The sequence below is a fragment of the Panthera uncia genome, chromosome F2, assembly GCF_023721935.1.
Source record: "Panthera uncia isolate 11264 chromosome F2, Puncia_PCG_1.0, whole genome shotgun sequence".
NCBI classification, from domain to species: Eukaryota; Metazoa; Chordata; class Mammalia; order Carnivora; family Felidae; genus Panthera; species Panthera uncia.
Window position 1 is genome coordinate 4,625,764 of NC_064812.1, and position 21,742 is coordinate 4,647,505.

General features: G+C 47.8%; 1 protein-coding gene across 1 annotated transcript in view; it reads left to right on the forward strand.

Annotated features, from left to right (window-relative positions):
• COL22A1 (collagen type XXII alpha 1 chain) overlaps window positions 1–21,742 on the forward strand; it is a 237,546-nt gene that overhangs the window by 177,002 nt on the left and 38,802 nt on the right. Inside the window, exons 44-49 of the mRNA XM_049632862.1 lie at window positions 3,210–3,323; window positions 3,697–3,750; window positions 11,664–11,717; window positions 13,562–13,615; window positions 17,860–17,913; window positions 21,333–21,386. Coding sequence (XP_049488819.1) covers window positions 3,210–3,323; window positions 3,697–3,750; window positions 11,664–11,717; window positions 13,562–13,615; window positions 17,860–17,913; window positions 21,333–21,386 — 384 coding nt within the window. The remainder of the gene's footprint in view (window positions 1–3,209; window positions 3,324–3,696; window positions 3,751–11,663; window positions 11,718–13,561; window positions 13,616–17,859; window positions 17,914–21,332; window positions 21,387–21,742) is intronic.

The window sequence follows — 21,742 nt, forward strand, 5'->3', positions numbered from 1 at the left end:
CGCCCCTGTCATCTGACTTCGTCTTGCATGGGCCAGAGCTTGTGACAGCTACCTGATAAAGTACAGGTAGGTGGAGAGTTTCCTGCCTGTCACCTGGAGCTTGGACGGGTAGGCTGCACAGTAGCCCTTTGGCAGGGATATTGCAGCAAGGATTCAGGTATCTGGCAAGAGGTTGGGTAAGATGACCTGGAGGTTCTCTCTACTCCTGGAAAGCAACAACTGCTTTCTTCACAAAGCAAAGTCTGTGGCATTCTTCCCTTTGGTAGGCATTTTCTGGTGCATTTACCTGCTGTACTGTACCCTGCTGACTACCAACCCAGTGAGCTGGGTTTGATGAAAACATCCCAGACAAAAGAAAGGGGGTAGAGACCGAGGGAATCAGCATTTATAGACCCCACACAAAGAACCCTGCAACACAACTGGGGCTCTGCCTGCATTATTTCATTTAGATATTGTAACAATCCCCTTAGGAAGGAGAATGACCCTACGATAAGGGAATGGACTCAAAGGCCTTGAGTGAGTTGCCTGAACAGCTCGGTTAAGTAGAGAAGTTGGCAGCCAGTATTGATGACCAAGGGCATCTTATCGGTAGATGAGGCAAGACAACAGATTCAGGGAAGGAAAGACTAACAGAAATCGCAGGGGTACATTAGCAGCTAGATTCGTTGTGCTGTCACCATGTGCCAGGCATGGCATCAGGCATTTTTCATGCATTATCTTGTTTATTTCTCACCGGACTTTGAGGTCCTCTGTTCACAGATTAGGAGGCTGAGACTCAGAGGGGTGAAGCCAGGATCCCAGATGGGCAGAGGCTTTGTGTGGTCTCTTGCAAACAGAACCCTATTTAGTCTCAAGGCATTTGGGGTAGCCCAGGGCCGGGAAGAACCGGGGGTCCCAGGGGCCAGAGTGAGCGTAGATGCAACTGCAGGTTAGGGGGCTGCTCTCACTGTGTTCCCTGGATTCCTGGACTGGGTCAGTGTGGTAAGTCCAGCCCCCACACTGTTAGGTCTGGGGACCTGCTACAACTCATCTTCAATGAGCCATCCTACACAGACTCTGTGACGAAGACAGACCCAGGCTGCGAGCCCTCCAGAAATTGGAAAGAAATAGGGAGGCGGGGAGATTTTATATTAGGTAGATACAGATAACCCCTTCGTGGTGTGTATCCCACCACAAAGAATGGTTCCGGATCACCACTGTGTCCACCAGTGCCTCCAGCCACAGCTCAGTGGCCAGAATCTCTGGTGCCCCCAGGTTAGCCCCATTCCCACAGAGCGTACACCCATCGCTGCAGAGTTTCATAGAGATACCTCGTTTGAAAGAACCACAAGAGAAGGTCTAGGAATAGGGGATTTCCTCCCAAATCTGCTATTCTTCCAAACAAAACACACCAGCCAAAACCAGTATACTTTGGTTTGTGTCTTTCACCTTCACTCCGTACACCCCAACATTTGGCACTCCCCAGCCTCTAGAAAACATTCAACCAGCGGCTCAGACCACCTGCTAAAAGAAGATGGCACAGGACGTCAAAAGGTCAGAGGGTCAGTAGGGCAGTTGGGTTGGTTAGTTCATTTACTTACTGAACTCGTGGTGGGCAGGAGGCTCTTTGCTCTGAATTGGGCATGTAAAGATAAAGCAACTCTACCTCTGTCTCTGAGAGCCCACACCTTCTTTTTGCGTGGTGGGGAAGGGACGGACCTGTACATGGACCACGTCTGCAGTGAGGCAAGCACTTCAATAGCAGGAGTTCCTGGGGCTGTGGGAGCAAGAGTCAGAAGCAGTCCCCCATCTGAAGCAATCAGGAAGGCTTCTTGGTGCAGGAGATTTCTAAATACTCTTCAAAGGTTGCATATGAGGGGCGCCTGGGTGGCTCAGTCGGTTAAGCATCTGACTCTTGATAACTGGTTCAGGTCATGATCATGTGGTTCCTGGGATTAAGCCCTGCGTCGGGCTCTACACTGAGCATGGAACCTGCTTGGGATTCTCCGTCTGTCTCTCTCTCTCTGCCCCTACCCCACTTACGTTCTCTCTCTCTGTCTCTCTCAAAGTAAACATTTGTTTAAAAGGTTGAATAGCAGTGAGGCAAATGAAAGGAAAGTAAGCCATTCAGAGTTGCTTTTATGAGTCAGAAACCATCCTGAGTTAGAGACCAAGAAGAATGCTCAGTTACCCACACTGTCACCGTTAGTATGCAAACGTGCAGCTGCCACGGGCCTGTGCACACGCCTCTGGCGGAGCAATCAGAAGGCTGTGGTTGGTGCATTTGTTTTGTGCCGATGGACGCCATGTAAGCATGAACTCTTCAAGACATGTACTCACCGGGTCTCAAAGCAGAAAGGTGTGGAGCCTAACTGGATGCTTTGCAAGTAGTTTTGCACTGAGGGAGTCACCGAGTGCAGGCATGAATTGAGGCTACTACCTAAATGCACTGGGAATGATCTCACATTATTCTAAGTGCCTCCTCTGTATTATCTCATCCAATCTTTGTCACAAGAGGGGAGGGAGGATTGCAGAGAAACTAGCAGGACTCTGGGATAGGACACAGGCTACAGTGTGGTCAAGCCAGTGAGTTTTATTTGCTGCACGCTGCACTCCAAACTGCAAGGTCTTGGGATGACACAGACAAATTAGAAATCATGTTCCCTGGGCTCAGAGGACTTCAGAATCGTGCCAGGGACATCACTCACCTGCCTCAAAGAAGTAGAGCAAAGGTCAATTCCTGGGACCATTTATGAAATGCTTGCTTTGGACAAAGAACAATGCCAGGTGTGTGTGGTCACATTGGGTGTGTGCCCATTGCTTCCTTTGTTCGACTGCTTTGTGTACAAACCACTTAGGCAGACGCACAAGACAGAGAACTTGGCTTCCAGCTTGGTTCTGTCGCCAGCTTCAAAGACGGGACATGTTATTTTGTAAGAATACTAAATGTTTGCATCAAATCTGTAATGTTATTAAATGCTCACAGGGAGTGGTGCACTGTTGACATCATTGTTGTGGGCTCTACTTCGAGCAGTCTGGCTGGCTAGAAGTAGAGAGAAGGGAGGGAATAATCCAGATGTATCAGTACTAAAATCTAATTTAAGATTAAGAGAAAAATGCAAAGTTAGACACAAATGCTCTGGGTAACGACTCGATCCACCCGTTTGCTTTTATATCACTTGCACGTGTCTCCTTTTGCTCTACCAGTAACTATTACTTACTGTCCCCAGGATGTGTGCAATGACTGCCCTCCAGGCCCCCCGGGCCTTCCTGGTCTGCCAGGTTTTAAAGGGGACAAAGGTCTCCAGGGAAAGCCAGGGAGAGAAGGCACAGAAGGGAAAAAGGTAAGGAAAGGGGGAAACTTTGTCCTTGTCCCCGCGATGAAATGTATCATCTTTGGAGATCACAGCCCTGCCTCTCTGGTACAGATGTGGGGGGAGCCTACTCAAGGGTGTGAATATGGGAGGCAGGGGGTCATATTGGGGACTGGCCACCCCATTAGACGTGGGCTATGCCCATGAATGCATGGTCACACTCAGTACTGCCACCTGCCCACACCCTTTGTTCAGACATGCTGGATGGAGGCAGGAGATGGAAATTTCAGCAGGAAATCAGTGAATAGGTGTGTCAGGGCAGCAGCTTGCTGGTGACTCTGGGTATAAGCTCCAGACACGGATTCTTACTGTTTTTTTTTTTTTTTTCCTATTCCTGCTACAGGGAGATGCTGGGCCCAGGGGCCTCCCAGGGCCTCCAGGAATCGCTGGACCACAGGTCAGTGAGCCCTCATTGACACTGAGTGCATCCTTTCTGCTCATGTCACTGGTTAATCCAAGTTTGAGGAAGAGTAATGTCCAGTGTGAAGGAATAATGGTTTTAAAACAATGACACCCACATTCAGGGTCTAACCATGGCTCCGACTCTCTCAGTGGCCTTGGGAAGGGGCACTTGAACTTCCTGAGTCTCAGGTTACTCCTCTACAAATGCCTCAGTGGTTGAATAATGAAGTGAGCTAGGGGGTTGGAGTGGGGAGTCCTCACTGGTTAAGACTGGAGCTTTGGGGTCAGAGGGCTCTGAATTTGAATACCAGCCCTGGGTCGAGTCAGAGCTGTGTGGTCTCAGGCAAAATCTTTGACCCTCTCGACCTTAATTTCACCACCCAATAATAGAAAGAATAAAAGCAGCATCAGGGGGCACGTGGGTGGCGTGGTTGGTTAAGCGTCGAACTCTTGATCTCAGCTCAGGTCTTGATCTCAGGGTCGTGGGTTCGAGCCCCATGTTGGGCTCTGTGCTGGGTGTGAAGCCTATTTAAAACAAAAACAAAAGCAACTTCAGAGATTTGTTAGAATTGGACAATGTAATGCACAAAAAGAACTAGTCACTCAGTAAATAACCTCATTAGGCAAGTGCTGTGCCAGTGTGGGTGAGTGTTACTACCATTCACAGGAATGACGAGGCGCCCATCTAAAATGGGCAGGGAAGCTCTGTGCTTTCATAAAGCCAGAGAGACCAGCCCGGGAAGAAGGAGCTGTGATCTCGGCCATAGAACAGGAGGGGAGGCTCTGGCAGCCGAAAACAGGTGTCTGGGCTGTGTATTTGAGCTCCTTGTGGTGATGGTACATAGCTCTAAGCGCGAGAGACTGTGTGAGTGCAGACGTGGGGCCAGGAGGGGAAGAGAGCTGACCCTCCACCCTCAGTCACCTTCCCCCACTGTCAGTGCCCCTGGGGGCTGTCCCTGATCACTACCTTGGGGACCCTGTGCTGTTGCAAGCTATGCACGCTACCCTACCCCGACATTCAGGAGCAAATGTGTCACTGTGTCTCTTCCTGTGGCCTGGCTGGGACATGGCGTGGCTTGTCTGACATGAAATTCAGCAGAAAATTGTCAGTAGGAGAGAGCGAGCTCAGGAGCCAGACCTCTGGAGTTGGCATTCCCACTCAGCAATGACCTTGGGCTAGCTTCTTACTTTTGCCCTTCCCTTTCCTGCTGGCAAACTGAGAGGTATAAAAGCAGTCACCTTCCAGGCCTGTGGCCCTGAGAACTGCTGAGGGTGCCTCCACCAGACCTGGCACTATGCAGGCCCAGCACCAACCTGCTTCTCCTGCTTTTTTAGCCCGTGGGGTCACAGCAGCGACAGGGCCGGGACTGGGGTGAGGACCTGGACGTAAGATGTAAGGGAAGCCCCAAACCTCAGTAACCAAGATAAATAGGACTTTAGTGCAATATTTTAAAAAGTTTAGAATTAGTACAGTTGATTCACAAGGAACAAAATGTCACTATTTTATTTTTAAAGTTTTTTTTTTAAGTTTATTTAGAGAGAGAGAGAGAGAGAGAGAGAGAGAATGAGTGGGGGAGAGGCAGAGAGAGAGGGAAAGAGAGAATCCCAAGCAGGCTCCTTGCTGTCAGCACAGAGCCTGATGCGGGGCTTGATCTCATGAACTGTGCGATCATGACCTGAGCTGAAATAAAGAGTCAGACTTTTAACTGACGGAGCCACCTGGGCACCCCAAAATTTTCAATAAAGATGGGACCTAACCCTACACTTGAACCATTCACCTTCCTTAAACCCCTAATCCCAGCCCTGTGGGAGCCCCATTTATTTACATTTGTATAGTTTGTTCATCTCGGATTATTTGGCACTGATTTTGACTTTGAAGAACACAGCATTGGACTATTATTAATTTTGGATACTGAGCTTTCCAGAGCTCCTTACATGTTACACCCAGGCCAAGTGCTCACTTGCCTTGCTCCAGGGTCAACCCTGAAAATGGGGTTGGACCTCTTATTATTATATTAGAAGGCAAGGAAGCCAACACTGCGGGGTAAGAGCAGGGTGCTCACTGGAACAGTTGGGCATCAGGATGACAAACATCCAGATTTCCCAGGCCTGCCTGGCAGGCTAAGGCATAGAGTGTTTGTGATCCATAGACTTTGTGAAGTCTTACAGGGTATTGACATACCCAGGGCTCTTGCTTTAGGAACTACAGCTATCAGGTTTCAGTGTAGATGGAATAAGAGATTTTTTCCTGGGCAGTGTTAGTTAAGAGACACCCGTAAAGTGTAGCATCACCTGTGCTATTTACCCTGAATTACTCCCCCTTTCTGGGGTCATCAGCTGGGGCTAATCTCCTCGCCTGGAGGATTCTGCAGCCTACTTTCAGCTGATCCTTAAGTAACCTTTGCTGTCAACTCACAGGCTGCTGGGTTTAGCCTCTGCTGAGGAAGGGCTTTTTATGCAGAGAAACAAAAGCAAATCAATTAAACAGATAAGGAGTTCCCTCCACTAAGTAGGGATTGTTTTCTTTATCGGCCCAATCCCACTTGAAGTGCTGGTGTCTTGGGACAATGGCTCTGCCTTTGTTCCTTGCTAATTCGCTTCCAGAGAGGGTTTGTTCCTTTACATATTCAGAGAAAGCCAAAGAATGCTTCCACCCGGAAAAAGAACAGAAATTATGCTGCACTGAAAGACAGGGTTCTAGCTGTCTCCACTTGGGAGTCCATCATGACCTTGAGAAGTTGGCAGGTGTTAGGGTCCACCCTACATAATGAGCTCCCAGGCAGTTACAGTGGGCAGCATACGCAGTATGCTCAGGTTACCTGCTTTACAATATCATATCTTGCAATGGTCAGCATCATGCTAGGAGGTACACATATTGTCCCATTTTACAGATGAGGAAGCAGAGGCTTAGCAAGATTTAAATGCCAGTACTACCAAACTACTAAGTGATACTGCAGAGGGGAATCCCTGCTGGCAGGACTCAAGGACCTCCTACCCCCTGTTAGTATCCCCTAGGGGTTTAACCCTAGTAATATTAGGACCAACTCCAGCACCAAGGACAGCTCCTGGTGGGGCGGAGGCTTCCCCTTACCACCACCTACTGTTGGGGAAGTGAGTCACAGAGGAGTTAAATAGCTCATCTGAGGACTCACAGGCTTGCCTTGATTCTTGGCTTCAAACCCAAGCCACTCCATGCTCGTTATTCATCCCACTCCACTCTCCAGAAGACAGACGGGAGGACTGTTTCATTTTCTCTCGCTTATCAAACAAGATCTCAGCTTGACCTGCAGACATGAAGATGAATTTGTACACTGAAAATGCTACCGGTGGCTGAGCACTTACAAATATTTTCTCGTTCTTTCGTAGCCAGACGTCCCTGTGTTCACTGGTCATGTGCATCACCAAGGGCATTTGTTTGTTTGCATTTGCAATCCTGCATCTGGGAAATCAGCTTCCCTAAGATTTATCTTGCAGATTTGCAGAGGCTCTGACTGCTGGCTGGGCCTGGGGAGGTCACTGTCATGATCAATTATAGCTTCATTCTAGAGCTTTCATACTGCACAAAACATTGACTTTCAGGGATGGGGTCTGGGGATAGTGGCAATTTATTTGACTTTTCTGAATCGGGGGTCCCTCGTCTCTAAAAGAAGAACCATATGGCCTATTTCCCAAAGAGGATGTTGAGGATTAAACAGGGAGGCATTTACAGGGCATCAGGCGTGGTACCAGCTGGGTACAAGGAAGAGCTGGGTACCTCTAACTGTAAGTGGTCCTCCTAGTGGTTTCTCTGTTTGAATGAATAACAACTGTAGCAAAGGGTCAGTAGAAGAGTAAATGGCTTGAAGGAAAATAATGCCATTGGGCAAAGTGTTACTTAGGAAGGCCACCTGGAAGAGGTGATTTTAAATTTTTTTTTTCAACGTTTTTTATTTATTTTTGGGACAGAGAGAGACAGAGCATGAACGGGGGGAGGGGCAGTGAGAGAGGGAGACACAGAATCGGGAAAACAGGCTCCAGGCTCTGAGCCATCAGCCCAGAGCCTAACGCGGGGCTCGAACTCACGGACCGCGAGATCGTGACCTGGCTGAAGTGGGACGCTTAACCGACTGCACCACCCAGGCGCCCCTGGAAGAGGTGATTTTAGTTGCATTGGAAAGTGAGGCAGGGATTTGCCAGGCATCCTGGGGGACAGGTTTTCTAGGCAGTGAGGTAGCCCATGAAAATCCAGGGACAGGCCTTATCCTGCTAGTAGCAGAGACTTCGTTAATTTGAGAAAGTTTAGGCCCTGCCCTCAACAGTCTGTAAACCCCTTGAGAGAACTGCCTTTTTGGTGGATTCACAGAAACCCACATCCTTAGAGCAGCCCCTGGTAGGAACATACCCTCTAAGTAGTTGTTACATCATGTGCTTAGCACACAGTGACGTGGAAGAAATGTAATTAAAACCGAGACAGAATCTCCTCCCAGTCCAGAAAACCTCTCCACGAAGGTGGAAGAGAAGGAAAGCAGTCCTGTTACTGAGTAAACATGGCTGCAGAGGGTGAAGCACGTCAGGCAGAAATCTCCCTCTGTCCTGCAGCCAGGCAGCTGCACCTGCTGCGTGCAAGTCCTCAAGACCAACAATAACCGGGCCTCAAGTAAGAGGACTTCATAGCACCAGGTGTCACGTACGTTCATCCTAAATTTTCCTGGCAATTCGGCGATCGTCTGTCTTAGTCAGCTTTAAAGAAAGGAAAAACGGGCTGTCCGTCTTAATGACGGGAAGTGTTCTGCAACTGGGAGCGAGGTGCCTGGCTTTTCATTTGGGCTCCCTTCCCCACAGAGGCTTCGAGACAGAGACCGAGGGGGGGAGTGCTCTCTTTCTGGATGATTGATTACATTTCAAAGGGACGGTTGCCAGGTCCTTGAGAGAGACATTTCTGAATCCTAGATCTGGCAGGACTTATTTAGCTGTTAAAAGGATTTACATACATTTCAAAGAGAAAGAACCCCACAGTGACAAGTTTTCTGAAGTAAATGCTCTAAGAAAAAGGTTTGGGGAGAGAATCTCTTCCCTTCTGTTCATGGGGAGATTTAAGCCCTTACAATGACTCTGAATAAAGATCATCTAAGAGAACTGAGCTAGTAATGAACTAGCAATCTCCCTAGAATATAAAGTCCAGGTGGGCAGGGACTGTGTTGTTGTTTTATTGGTTGCTGTATCTCCAGTGCTTAGAAAGGTTCCTGGAGCATGGTGAGTCAGACTTCTAGACTATAGATGCTATGTTCTTGACATTAGAAAACCCGTGGGACAAGGTGTCATGCCCAGGAAAATAGCCAGAAAAGTAACTTGGGCAGGGAGAGACAGTTTGAATACAGACAGATCTGCATTAGAGTCCCAATCTTGCCTTTCATTAGCTGTGTGACCTCAGGTGAATGACTTAACTTCTCTGGTCTTCAGATCTTTTTTTAATCTATACACTCTGGTAATAACCCCCACCTCCTAGAGTAGTCTTACTGACCACGTTACATAACACAGGGGTGCCTGGGGGGCTCAGCCTGGGTGGCTCAGGTTGAGTGTCCTACTCTTGGTTTTGGCTCTCACGGTTCATGAGTTCAAGCCCTGCACCGGGCTCTGCGCTGACAGTGCGGATCCTGCTTGGGATTTTCTCTCTCTCCCTCTCCCTCAGCCCCTCCCCACCTCATGCTGTCTCTGTCTTAAAATAAATTAAGAAACTTAAAAAAATAAATACATAAATTAGACAACACAGACACGTTGAATATTTTTTGCATCAGCTCAGGATGTAAACAAACAAACCAACCAAAAATACACAAAATGGGATCTCATGTGGGAAGGGCCCGGCAGCATGCGGGGTGGGTGGGTGGGGGGGGTTGGTGTAGGGGGAGGGGGGTGCGGGTAGAGGCTCGGTAAATGTCAGTCCTCTCTTCTGGAAGGAAGTGAGTCAGGGGTGGGGGTGGCTGTGTATGCTTTGATCCTTAGCTGCAGCGGAGAAGGAGACAAGGACAACTGTGGAGATCCTTGAGCTGCTGACATTTTCACTGCTGGGACTTGAAGCCCAGACTGAGGACTGGGATTTGAAAAGGAACCATTTACTTTTAAGGCAGTTGTCCTCAATGTCAGAGAAGCCGTGTGCTATTCCGTCACTTTTCATTGAGGTTATAATACAGACAGTGTGCTGGCTTTATACACTTAAAAGCAGTAGAAATAATGACATGTAAAAATGACGGAACAAATGCTCTTCCCCTTTGAACCTCTTTTCTTCTCTCCTGCACACTGGCCTTTGACGTTCTACAGGCATTCGTTCACCTAAGGCTCCCAACGCACCTCGGGCAGGCGGCCAGGGAGCATTACGAGGTAGTTACAGCCGTCGGTGAACTGCTGATGTGGGACACAGTGTGTCCACGCGGCTGGACCCATGGTGAACTGGGGGACTCTGGACTTGGAAGGGCTCCCCTAGATTGATCTGCCCCCCCCATCCTTTATTTACTGATGTGCAAACCCAGAGCAAAGAGGGGACATGATCTGCTCAAGGATGCACAAACAAGATGTGACAGGCCTGGAACCAGATCCAAGACTGACTTACTGTGAAAGACTTATTTTACTGCATAATGCCTTCTTTTAACGGAACTGACATGTTTTTGTTTCACGACGTTTTACCGAAATACATTTGTTACCACATTAAATGCAAAGCCAAAATATGTGACAGTTAAGAGAGATTAGAACTTTTGAGTGTTACTTCCAAGGTTAGTCTATGAAAAATATTTTTGGTGGGTTGCATATTGTGAGTGTCTTGACCACAGTGACGATGACAGTGGCGGTGATGATGGTGATGGTGACAGTGACAATAATGATGGTGAGGGTAATGATAATGGTGATGGTGACAGTGACCATGGTGATGATGGTGCTGGTGATACTGGTGATGCTGATGCTGATGATGACGGGAAAGATGACAGCTAACAATGAATTTATCACTAGCTCACGCACTGTGTAGATTTTAGGTCACTTAATGCTCACAGCAACCCCATGACAAAGGGGTTGTGTTAATATTATTTTAGGAATAAGGAGACAGACAATTGAAGCAGGTTGCCTAATGATAGACTTACTAATGACAAAGCCAGAGTTCAAGTATAAAATAATCCAAAATACTAATTATACTAATATTTATTGAGCTCTTGCTATGTTCTGAGCTCTATGCTGTACTTCCCAGGCGTGTAATTTTATTATCCCAACATTTCACGGGGTAGGCAATCACTATTTTCTCTATTTTATAGAGAAAAAAGACATCCTACAGTTTGGGGTTGAAGTGACCCACTCGAGGTTGCACAGGTAGCAAGGGGAGGTGCAAGGAGGGAACATATGGGCACAGCCATCTCCCCCAGACTGTGGACACTGCTGCCCTGTCCACCTTCTCAGCTCCCCCTCCTCCCCACCCTACACCTGCTCTGCAGGGCCCCCAGACCCTGCTGATTCTGCCTCTCCCCTCCCACATCCTCACACCCCAGTTTCCTCCTGACCTCCCCTCCTCTCTTCATGCTGGCCCTTCCAACCCACCCCACACTGGGTCAGGGAGCCCTCTGGAAACCGAGGATAGTCACGGCTCCTTCTAATGGTTTCCGGTGCCTGCAACTCCATCCAGGTTCAAGGGGTAAACATACAGGGCTCTCAGTAACCCCCACCAGCACCCCACAACCCCATTAAGGCATTCCACCATCGGTTCCTCAACCAGACTCCCTTAACTTCTCTCTGTGGACACCCTGCCTGGCCTACAGCTCAGTAAGAGTTGATGAAGAAAGAGTACATGAATGAATGAATGAATGGGTGAACGAATGCATGCGAGCTTTTTTCTTTCGCAATGTAGTTCTAGCAGAATTTCCTGTAATTTTCTTTCTTTTTTCTTTTTCTCCCAAGGGAAGTAAAGGAGAGCGTGGTGCAGCTGGTGAAGCTGGACAGAAAGGTGACCAGGTAAGAACTTACTTTATAACGAACCTGGAGAGGTATCACTGTTCTTCCTAGATAAATTTCATTCTGCCATTTCTGACATCACTGCTTGGATCTTCCTTGCCTGCAGCAGGATTTTTTTAAACCACATTTTCATGGTTTCCAAATTGATTCCTCTGGTTCGTGGTGATATTCCCCTTCCCCAATTATCTGAGGAGATTGCCTTTTCTGGTTTCGTTTGGTTTTACTGAACCCTCTTACCTTTAGAGCTTTTTGTTTACTGAAATGGTAGTCACCCATTACAACATGCCCCCTTCTTTCCTCCCACCCCCATCATTCCTCAGGTGCCTCTTGTGTAACTCACGGTGCTAGTTGAAATCCTCCCCGGATGCCCCTCTGCACTCAGTGCCCAGCCAGCCCCGCTGGACCACGTGTCCGAGTGCATCGTAAGGTAGCACCCGTGACAACAGAAACCCCTCTTTCTGCGGATTCAAACACGGCAGCCCCGTCTTCTTTTATCCAGGGTCACCGATTCTGCAGTCCCAGCTCCCCAGCCTCCAGCAGCCTTTCTGCCATTTAAGCTGGCTACCTTCTCCTGCTTTGCTTCTGTCACTCTTCCCTTCTCCTTTTCCTCTCTTGCCCCTGTGCTCCCCCCATCACCCCTCTGTGCATCTCTCCATCGGTCCTCCTTGTCAACCGGCTGCATGCCGGACACAGCCCCAGGCTCTGAGATGCGTGGTGCGTAAGGACAAATCCCTGACCTCACAGGGCTTTCTGTTCAGTGAGAAGGTGAGGCAGGTGAGCAGGTACTCCAGAGGCAGTGAGGTAAGAGCTAGCTATGCTCAAGGTCTGAATGACGTACTTCGCTAAAATTCCATCTGTATTTGGAAAAACAAAACGTGTCCAGATTACTCTTGCCATAGTGAATTTTCCTTTTTTTTTAATATGAAATTTATTGTCAAATTGGTTTCCATACAACAGCCAGTGCTCCTTCCAACAGCTGCCCTCCTCAATGCCCATCACCCACCCTCCTCTCCCTCCCACCCCCCATCAACCCTCAGTTTATTTTCAGTTTTTAAGAGTCTCTTATGGTTTGGCTCTCTCCCTCTCTAACTTTATTTTCCCCCTCAAATATAGTACATTCTATCCTGTTACAGCTTGTGTTTTCCAGCAGCAGGAGATAGAGGTGGAGGGCAGGGAAGTCTCTTCCATGGTGGTTTGCGGTTTATTTGATCCTATAAAACGTTGTCTTACTAAAACTAAATGTTACATGCAATACGCTCTAGCTTGCTTAGCTCCTGCTTTAACACACATGGACTCCTCTCTGCCCGGAGATGTGAATCCCTTTCCTAAAGTAACTGCAACGTTATTATAGTGTAGATGCCATACCGGAACAGAAACCGGAACAGCTTCCATTTGGGAGCATATGTTTCATGTGCATATGCATTTATTTGTTTCCAGATTGTTATCATGGGGTGTCTCAAGCCTACACAAATTGTTAGAAACCATAGTAAGAAGACCCCCCACCCTTAGACCTACCACCCAGCCACAGGATGTTGTAGCCATTATGGCCGCTTCTGTTTTCACCTGTGTCTTCAGCCACACCATCTTCCTTCACATTATTGTGAAGCAGATCCGCTTTCAGGGTAGGTTTGGTTTTGTAAATATTGTTAGATACTTCCTCAACCTCTGGAAATACCAAGAATATATTAAAAAAAAATAAGGTCTTTCTGTTGCCAGCGTCTTTATCCAAAATTGTTATTGGAATGAGAAGCTAGAGTCTGGATTGTCATCTGATGTTTGGTGGCTGCCAGAGTGAAGAGGTTCTTAGGAGTCGTTGTTAAGAACTGCCTCTTGGGTTTCCCTAGGGTCATCCTGGAGTTCCTGGTTTCATGGGACCCCCCGGGAACCCTGGGCCACGGGTAAGTGATGATTTTGAATCCCCTCCTCTTTTGGCTTTGACGTTTTTTTTTTTAATTTTTTTTTAACGTTTTATTTATTTCTGAGACAGAGCATGAACGGAGGAGGGTCAGAGAGAGAGGGAGACACAGAATCTGAAGCAGGCTCCAGGCTCTGAGCTGTCAGCACAGAGCCTGACGTGGGGCTCGAACTCGCGGACTGCGAGATCATGACCTGAGCCGAAGTCGGACGCTTAACTGACTGAGCCACCCAGGCGCCCCTGGCTTTGACATTTGAACGCATTTCCATACTCCCTGGAGATGGGGTCATGTTGGACATTGCTCTTACTTTGAGGACTAGGCTGACACCTGAATGGTGTCTCAGGCTGACCGGAGAGCATTGGTCCCTGAGGCATCTGGGGTTGAGGACCAAGTGATATGAGTAGCACCAATGGGCAGTGAGGCTAGGGTGCTTATAAGGGCCAGGAGGGTGTTGGCAGGGATGGGCAGGCTTGGTTAATTCTTAATCTGTATCTAGCTTGGGCAAGGGAGACCTGAGATCCCTGCAAAGTTAGGATCTTAAGTAAAAGATGTAGAAACAGATTCCCCTGTTCCATAGGAACCTGTCCCACGGCAAGAGACTCTGGGAATCACAGTGTCTGTATAAGCACAGATTTTCCTGGGTTTACTAGAGTCAATAATAATAACAACTAATAATTAGTATTATTCAGTATGACCATTTTCTTTAAAAAAATTTTTTTTAATGTTTATTCATTTTTGAGAGAGAGACAGAGACGGAGACAGAATGTGAACAGGGGAGGGGCAGAGAGAGGGAGACACAGAATCTGAAGCAGGCTCCAGGCTCTGAGCTGTCAGCACAGAGCCCGACATGGGGCTTAAAGCCATGGGCTGTGAAATCATGACCTGAGCCAAAGTCAGACACTTAACCGACTGAGACACCCAGGAGACCCAAATTAGATTGTTTTAAATGCATTTTTTTTCAATAAAATCATATGAGAGCATGCAACCACATCTTTCACTTCAGAATCAACTTTTCCAGCAAACTCATAGAAAGCAAATTAGCTACAAAAGTATTCAAGCTTTCCCAGTTTACTAGAGAGCCTACCTTGAATCTCTGATACTCGGCTTACTTCCCACCTGCCCCCTGCCCAGGGCAGATGCCGTTACCATCGTTTTCAGTTTCTCAGACTTAATGCCTCACTGCTGCCTCTCTGCAGTGAGCACGTGAATGACCTTGCAGGGGATCTCTGAGTTTACTATCATTGAAGTTCACAAAATTCTGCATTTTCTTCAGATGAATAATTTCACTTAAGAGATCCCTTTGCATCGTGTTTGAATATGTTATTGGATTTTGTGGCATCTGACAGTCAGGCACAAGAATTAAAAATGATCAAGGTAGCAATGTCATAGGTAATGGGGAGAGACATTGGCATTGAATTGAGGAGGGACATTTGAGAAGGAAATAATTTTATATTACACTTCCCATATCATAAAGGCTGTACCTTCCCTGTGTAACCTAATAGCTGAGAGGGCCCCAGAGTAAGTGCTGAGGGAAAGCCCCACTCCCACCCCACCCTGGTCATTCAAAGCCTATAACACGTCTCCCCCCCACCCCCCTTGCAAATGAAACCATGTACTCCTCCCACTGGAAATTGTTCTTTGACAACTCTAGGAAAGGGCTCCTGGCTTATCATTCTCATGCAAGATGATGCATCTGAGATTCAGAAACAGCCGCCATCAGAGGGTGGCTGAGTCAGCTAAGCATCTGACTTTAGGTCAGGTCATGATCTCACGGTTTGTGGGTTCGAGCCCTGCGTCAGGCTCTGTGCTGATGTCTCAGAGCCTGTAGCCTGCTTTGGATTCTGTGTCTCCCTCTCTCTCTGCCCCACTCCCACTCACGCTCTGTCTCTCAAAAAGAAACATTTAAAAAAATGTTCAGAGACAGTCACAATCAGACGGCAGCTGGTCTGCCTCCGACTGACCGATGTGTTCTTCAGTTCACTCGGTGGATGTTTCCTGAGCATCTACTTTGTGCTGTGCCCTGGACTGTTAATCACCTTTGGGAGTGGATCCTGGTGAGCTGCCCATTTGGGGTCAGTGGCCAGTCATTCTGTAGCAACTCGAGAGCAGGAAACCCTCCTGGTCATTGTATTGTTTCTTCGAGTGCTTATATGTCAGACCCTGGAACCAGGGATGTGGAAACCAAACAGACAAGGCTCCTCAGAGTTTACTTCCTGGTGCTCAGTTGGCCTACTTTCAGATGAAACCCTTAACCCCAACTGCCATATGGAACTTAATTCCAATTTAGCTAGGTTCCAGAGTAGAGGATGCTAGAAGTTTTTGTCAAAATGATACGGAAGAATCCTGATTTGTAGTAGAAACTCCATTGTTCTATTAGGTTTCGACTAGACGTGTCATTTCCCTGTAGCGTCCCAGCCAGAGAACCATGAACCTTAGGCTCTTTGTTCAAATATTATCAATATCCCTTTATTTTGTGAACATATACTGGGTCCTTACCTGGTGGAAGAGGTGGGGAAAAATCTGACTGCGTCTTGTCCCCGGGAATTTGTCTGACATGGGAAACAACACCTATCTTCTGCAGCTGTACCAGACTTCCTTGAGGCCCACCATGTAGCTGTTTCTGTAGCCCTAGAACTTGGCCAGGACTTGGTATGATATGGGCTTCCTACAAGTTTATGTAAAAAAAAACCACTAAAGATCGCTGGAAAGGTATCAGTAAGACTGCAAGAGCTTGTGTGTTTGTCCTCCCATATTTAGTTAGTATCCGCCATGTTCCTGGTCGTGGGCTGGCCAATAGACATACCGCTGTCATCTGTGCTTATGATAACGGAGACCCCTTTATGGAGAGCCCTTAGTACGTGCCAATGCTGACTAACTCCTGATATGTATTAACTTTCTCAATTCTCTCAACAACTCAGCTGAAATAGGAGCTCTTTTTCTCCAGTTTACAGAGGAATTGATAGGCACAGAGGAGTAGAGTAATGTGGAGAGCCAGGACATGGACCCAGGGACGCTGGTTCTGAGAGGGTGCACCCCAACTGATACCTTCTATTCTGTGCTAAGCACACTGCAAGCACTGCCTCATTTCCTGCTCCCCTCCTCACAGCCCGGACAATAATATCACTTCTACCCTTTCACTGACAAGGAAGCTGAAGATGGGAATCGTATACCCCTTGACCAAAGCTAGAAAGAAGCAGTGTATTCGTTAGTCTAAACAATCTGTCCCCTTGGACCATCTGGGGGGCTCAGTTGGTTGAGCTTCCAACTCTTGGTTTCAGCTCAGGTCATGATCCCAGGGTCATGGGATCACTCCCCGTGTTGGGCTGCACACTGAGCATGGGGCCTGCTTGGGATTCTCTCTCTCTCCCGCTCTGTCCCTCTCCCCTGCGAGTTCTCTCTCTCAAAATAAATAAATAAAAATTAAAAAAAAAAAAAAAAAAAAGAATCTATGTCTCATCTGCCAGCCAGCCCAGATTTCATTCATGCATTCATTCATTCATTCAAGAAATATTGAGTGCCCGCTATCTCTGAGGCAATGTTTTAGTTCCCAGTAAAGGAAATCATCAACAAACACTAGGGTGGCAGATGGCGATAAAGGCTATGGAGGAAAATGAAGGTGTTAGGAGGGGCAGGCGCTTTGGAGTTTGGATTTGGGAGGTGGATAATTTCTCACTGAGCCGGGATGAGGACGAGGGCAGGCTGTGCGCTCTGAGCCTTGGGGGACTGGATTTCACGCAGGGGGAGCAGCAGGGGAGGGAGCTGAGCGGACTCACCCTGCTGCACTCACTTACGTGCGTAGAACTCCTCTTTCATGGTTCCATGTACTTCTCATCTCTGGGTTGGCACAACCAAAAACACCCTCCTTATTAGCCTCGAAGATAAATCCACTTGTTCCTTCTTGCCTTCTGTCCCCAAATGTCCCCTGATGTTAGCCGGAGGCGTCCACTCTGAAGTGAGACAGTTTGCTGTTGCCGGGGAGGCCGGCTGGCTGGCGACTACTCTGGTCCTTCCTGCCCCACGGCTGCTGTTCCCCTGACATCTTTGTGTTCCCAGAGACCAGACCAGCGTGCTGGGGGAGGCGGAGGCTCCCAGGAGCACCTGTGGTTCTGGCAGCCAGGGAGGGGCTCGGGACGCACCCTCCGTGCACTGCTTCGTGCACAAAGAGGCACCAACCATCTCTGTTGAGATCTTCACAGCAAACTGACTCCCTGCTCTGTCGTCCTTAGGGAGCGGATGGCGTTGCTGGGGCCGCTGGACCTCCAGGGATCCAAGGGCCGCCGGTAAGTTCCTCAGCAGACCGGACCTGCCCTGAGTCTGTTTGGGCTTCCCAGAACCCAGGTGTTCACAGGCCTGGTCCTGGTCCTCCCTCTGCCTCCGTGGCTCCTCATGCTGAGTATTCACAGTCTTGCAATGAAATTGTGGGGGAGGGGAGTTGTTTGCTTCCCATTGGGACCGTGGTTTCTTGCCTCTGACATAAACGTTTTGGAGCACTTGGGTGGTTCAGTTGGCTAAGCGTCCAACTTCAGCTCAGGTCATGATCTTGAGGTTCATGGGTTCAAGCCCCGCGTCAGACTCTGTGCTGACAGCTCAGAGCCTGGAGCCTACTTCGGATTCTGTGTCTCCCTCTCTCTCTGCCTCTTCCCCTGTTCATGCTCTGTTCTCAAAAATAAGTAGAAAAACGTTAAAAAAAATTTAAGAAATAGAATAATAAAATTAAAGTGAAATAAAATAAAAAAATAAAATAAAATAGGTTTGGATGAATGGCCTGGCAATCCAGGATTCCAGAGTCTGGTTTACAACCAGCTCACACAGGCCCTGTGGGTGTGGTTCTCTTCTGAACAGGCACTGGAGAGGGGAAAGGCTTGAGCCAACCCGCCCTGAGGCTACGGTATATTTCAGGAGGCACGTTGGACAGGAGTAGCTCCTGTTATCCAACCGCCCCAAAGAGGAGCGAGAAGTCAGAGAGGGGAGTCACACAGGACTCTGCCTGGCATCCCAAGCTGGCTCGCAGGCAGGTCAGCCCTCCCCTGGCATCTCTGGGCTCTGATGCCAGGAGCTCTTGAGGGATCAGTTAGGACAGCTCGTCCTAACCCCCTGCTGGGAGGAGGAGGGCAAAGCCCAGTGGGTTTGGGTTACTAGTCCAAGGACACACAGGTAATTAATGTCCAAGTTGGGAGTTAAGTCACTTTGGAAACTCCCGATTCAGTGTCCTTCTGCCATTCGACTCTGACCCGCTGTGGGGGATGGCCGGGCTGGGGGCTGCAGGGGTGTTGGGATCCAAAACTAACAGCCGCATAGATCGGCTTTTGTTCACCATCTGGCCAGTCCTCTTGAAGCTGCCCCTTTAGAAGTCCCAGGTGGAAGGGAATATAAAACCTACCACAGGCAGCTTTGTACCGATTCTCGGACACCAAAAGATCTCCCCCACGAACACAGACCGTTTGCCCCAAGAGAGGAAGATACAGCCCAGATGTGAATCTCACATACCTCGGAGCTAAACTGTATTGAGTAAGACATCGATTCTGCCATGGGACCCTGTGGCAAGCGATGGCTGTGCTTGAAGCTGCCTGGGGTCCCGATATTTCTCTGTATACATCAAACCAGAGTATGCTCTGAGTTTTCTTAGCATAAACAATGAGTATTGGTAGGTTAAAAAAAATTTTTAAAAGCTAAATGGGACATAATAAAAAAAGATACAAACTGAAAATATTTCCATTATATTTTGAAATGAAACATATAAACCATTTTCCAATCTTTTTGACATAGAAGGAAGGCCTTACTTCGATTTTGGGTCCCCTAGTGGAGTCTCTTGTCGTTATTCTTGTAAAAAGAACATCTACCCACTGACTGTTTGCTGCTTCTTGAAAAAGTGGTTTGAGAATGTAACACCACCTGTGAAGCAATTTGAATGCAGAATCCTAGATCGTTAGGGTATTTTTTTTCCTAATCTTTTATAGCTATCTCGTTACAGCCATCTAGATAGTGAGTCATCTTTGTAAAATAAAGTCTTAACTTAAAGATCATTCTTTTTCTTTTTCCACCTACATTTAGTTGGGTTACCTAATGAATAATTATGTAATTTCCAGGGTGCCTGGGTGGCTCAGTGGGTTAACTGTTTGACTTTGGCTCAGGTCATGATCTTGCAGTTCACAAATTCGAGCCCCGCGTCGGGCTCCATGCTGAGCGTGGAGCCTGCTTAAGATTCTTTCCTGGGGCGCCTGGGTGGCTCAGTCGGTTAAGTGTCCGACTTCGGCTCGGGCCATCATCTCGTGGTTCATGAGTTCGAGCCCTGCGTCAGTCTCTGTGTGGACAACTCAGAGCCTGGAGGCTGCTTCAGATTCTGTGTCTCCCTCTCTCTCTGCTCCTCCCCCACTCAAGCTCGCTCGCTCTCTCACTCGAAAATAAATAAAAAAGCATTACAAAACTGTGTAATTTCCACAGCAAAGCACAGCTTGCACAATACAAACAGGATTAGGACCAAGCTGACCTCTTGTGTATCTTCAGCTCACATCATGGGGTTAAAAAAGCCCGAAATAGTAAATATTTTAGTCTTCGTGGGCCACGTGGTCTCTGTCGCAAATATTCAGCACCACTGTGATAAGATGAAGTCGTCATGCACAGTAGGTCAACGAAAAGGTTCCACTGTGTGCTGATACAACTTTATTTGCAAAAGCAGCGAGGGCTGGAGTTTTGCTAATTCCAGTAGTGGCTCCCTACTAGGGTCTTTGGAAAAACAGACCTTCAGGAAGGAATCCAGCGAGCTGCATTATCAGTATTTAAAAATCCCTAATGATGCTGAGTCTTTATTCCAAGTTGACAAAAAAAAAATCCACTTTGTTTATAAAATCTGTATAAATCTGAATTAAATATCAAAATATCTTCGCCTTTGGTTTTCGTCCAAGAAGCTAACATCACAAGCCTTAAGGATACCTCATTTTGTGTGGCAGGTGGATTAGAATGTAAAACCTGACATCAGCATTTTACCACTTCAAAAGAAACAGTGGCCGGAGATTATAAAGGCATTGGGGCCTCTTAATTAGAGACACAGGTGACAGAAGAACACTCATCCAGATAGAAATGATAGCATTGATGACTTCATCTGATTGAGAAGCTGTGTTTGGCAGTGATGTGTATCTGGCGAATAAAATGGAAAATGAAGTATGAATTAAGGCAATTTGGTAAACACAGTCTTTCAAAACACCAGCTATAAACTTGGTAGGAAGTTTAGGAGCCTCCAGACGAGGGGATGGTGACACCAAACCATCTGTTTAGCCCCAGGCCAGCTTTTTGCTTGTGTTGGATCCCGTGTGCCCAACAAGGTCAAGAGCTGTGGTCAGGAGCTGTGGTGCTGCGTGGTGAGGGTTTGGCCCTCAGGCAGTGTTGAAGATAAAGTACAGAGCTGGGGCTGGACCCAAGTCTTGTGGACCCCAAGCATCTTCTTCCCACCAGGCATTTCCATCTTCAGTCCCCCTGAGTCCATGTAACATGCTGGAAAGCTTCCCTGTGTGCACGTGCACCTGCCGTGATGTGCTCCACCCAGGGCGCCTCCCTGCTGTGGGGCAGGCAATGCCTGACAAGCACTTCGCTTCTCGCCGAAGATGCCTGCCAGCCCGTGAGGGCAGTTCTGTGTGAGATCGTTCCCTTCCAGAAAAGCCAGTCTGAGAGATCTAATGGTGTTTTTGTGTCTTGCATCCTTCAGGGGAAAGAAGGTCCTCCTGGCCCCGAAGGCCCATCTGGGTTACCCGGAATCCCGGTAAGTGAGATTAAACACACACACACACACACACACACACACACACACACACACACAATGAGACCAAAAAACCAAAAACCTGGTTTCTCTGCTACAAAAATGAGCAAACCAAAACATACTGCACCACAGTTTAGGTAAGACATGGTCACTGGGGGAGTTTCGAGTATTACAGAAAATGAGAAGGAGAATCACTAACCAAAGCCAAGTAAGTACGTTTTTGGTGGGGTCAGTCTTAACCTCATTCTTCTATGCAGTATGCACTGTTGTTGTTGATTTGTGTAGATGATGTTTTTATCTCTCTCCACACACGCATATGTGTGTATCCACGGTTAAGATCTCTGTCTCACACACACACA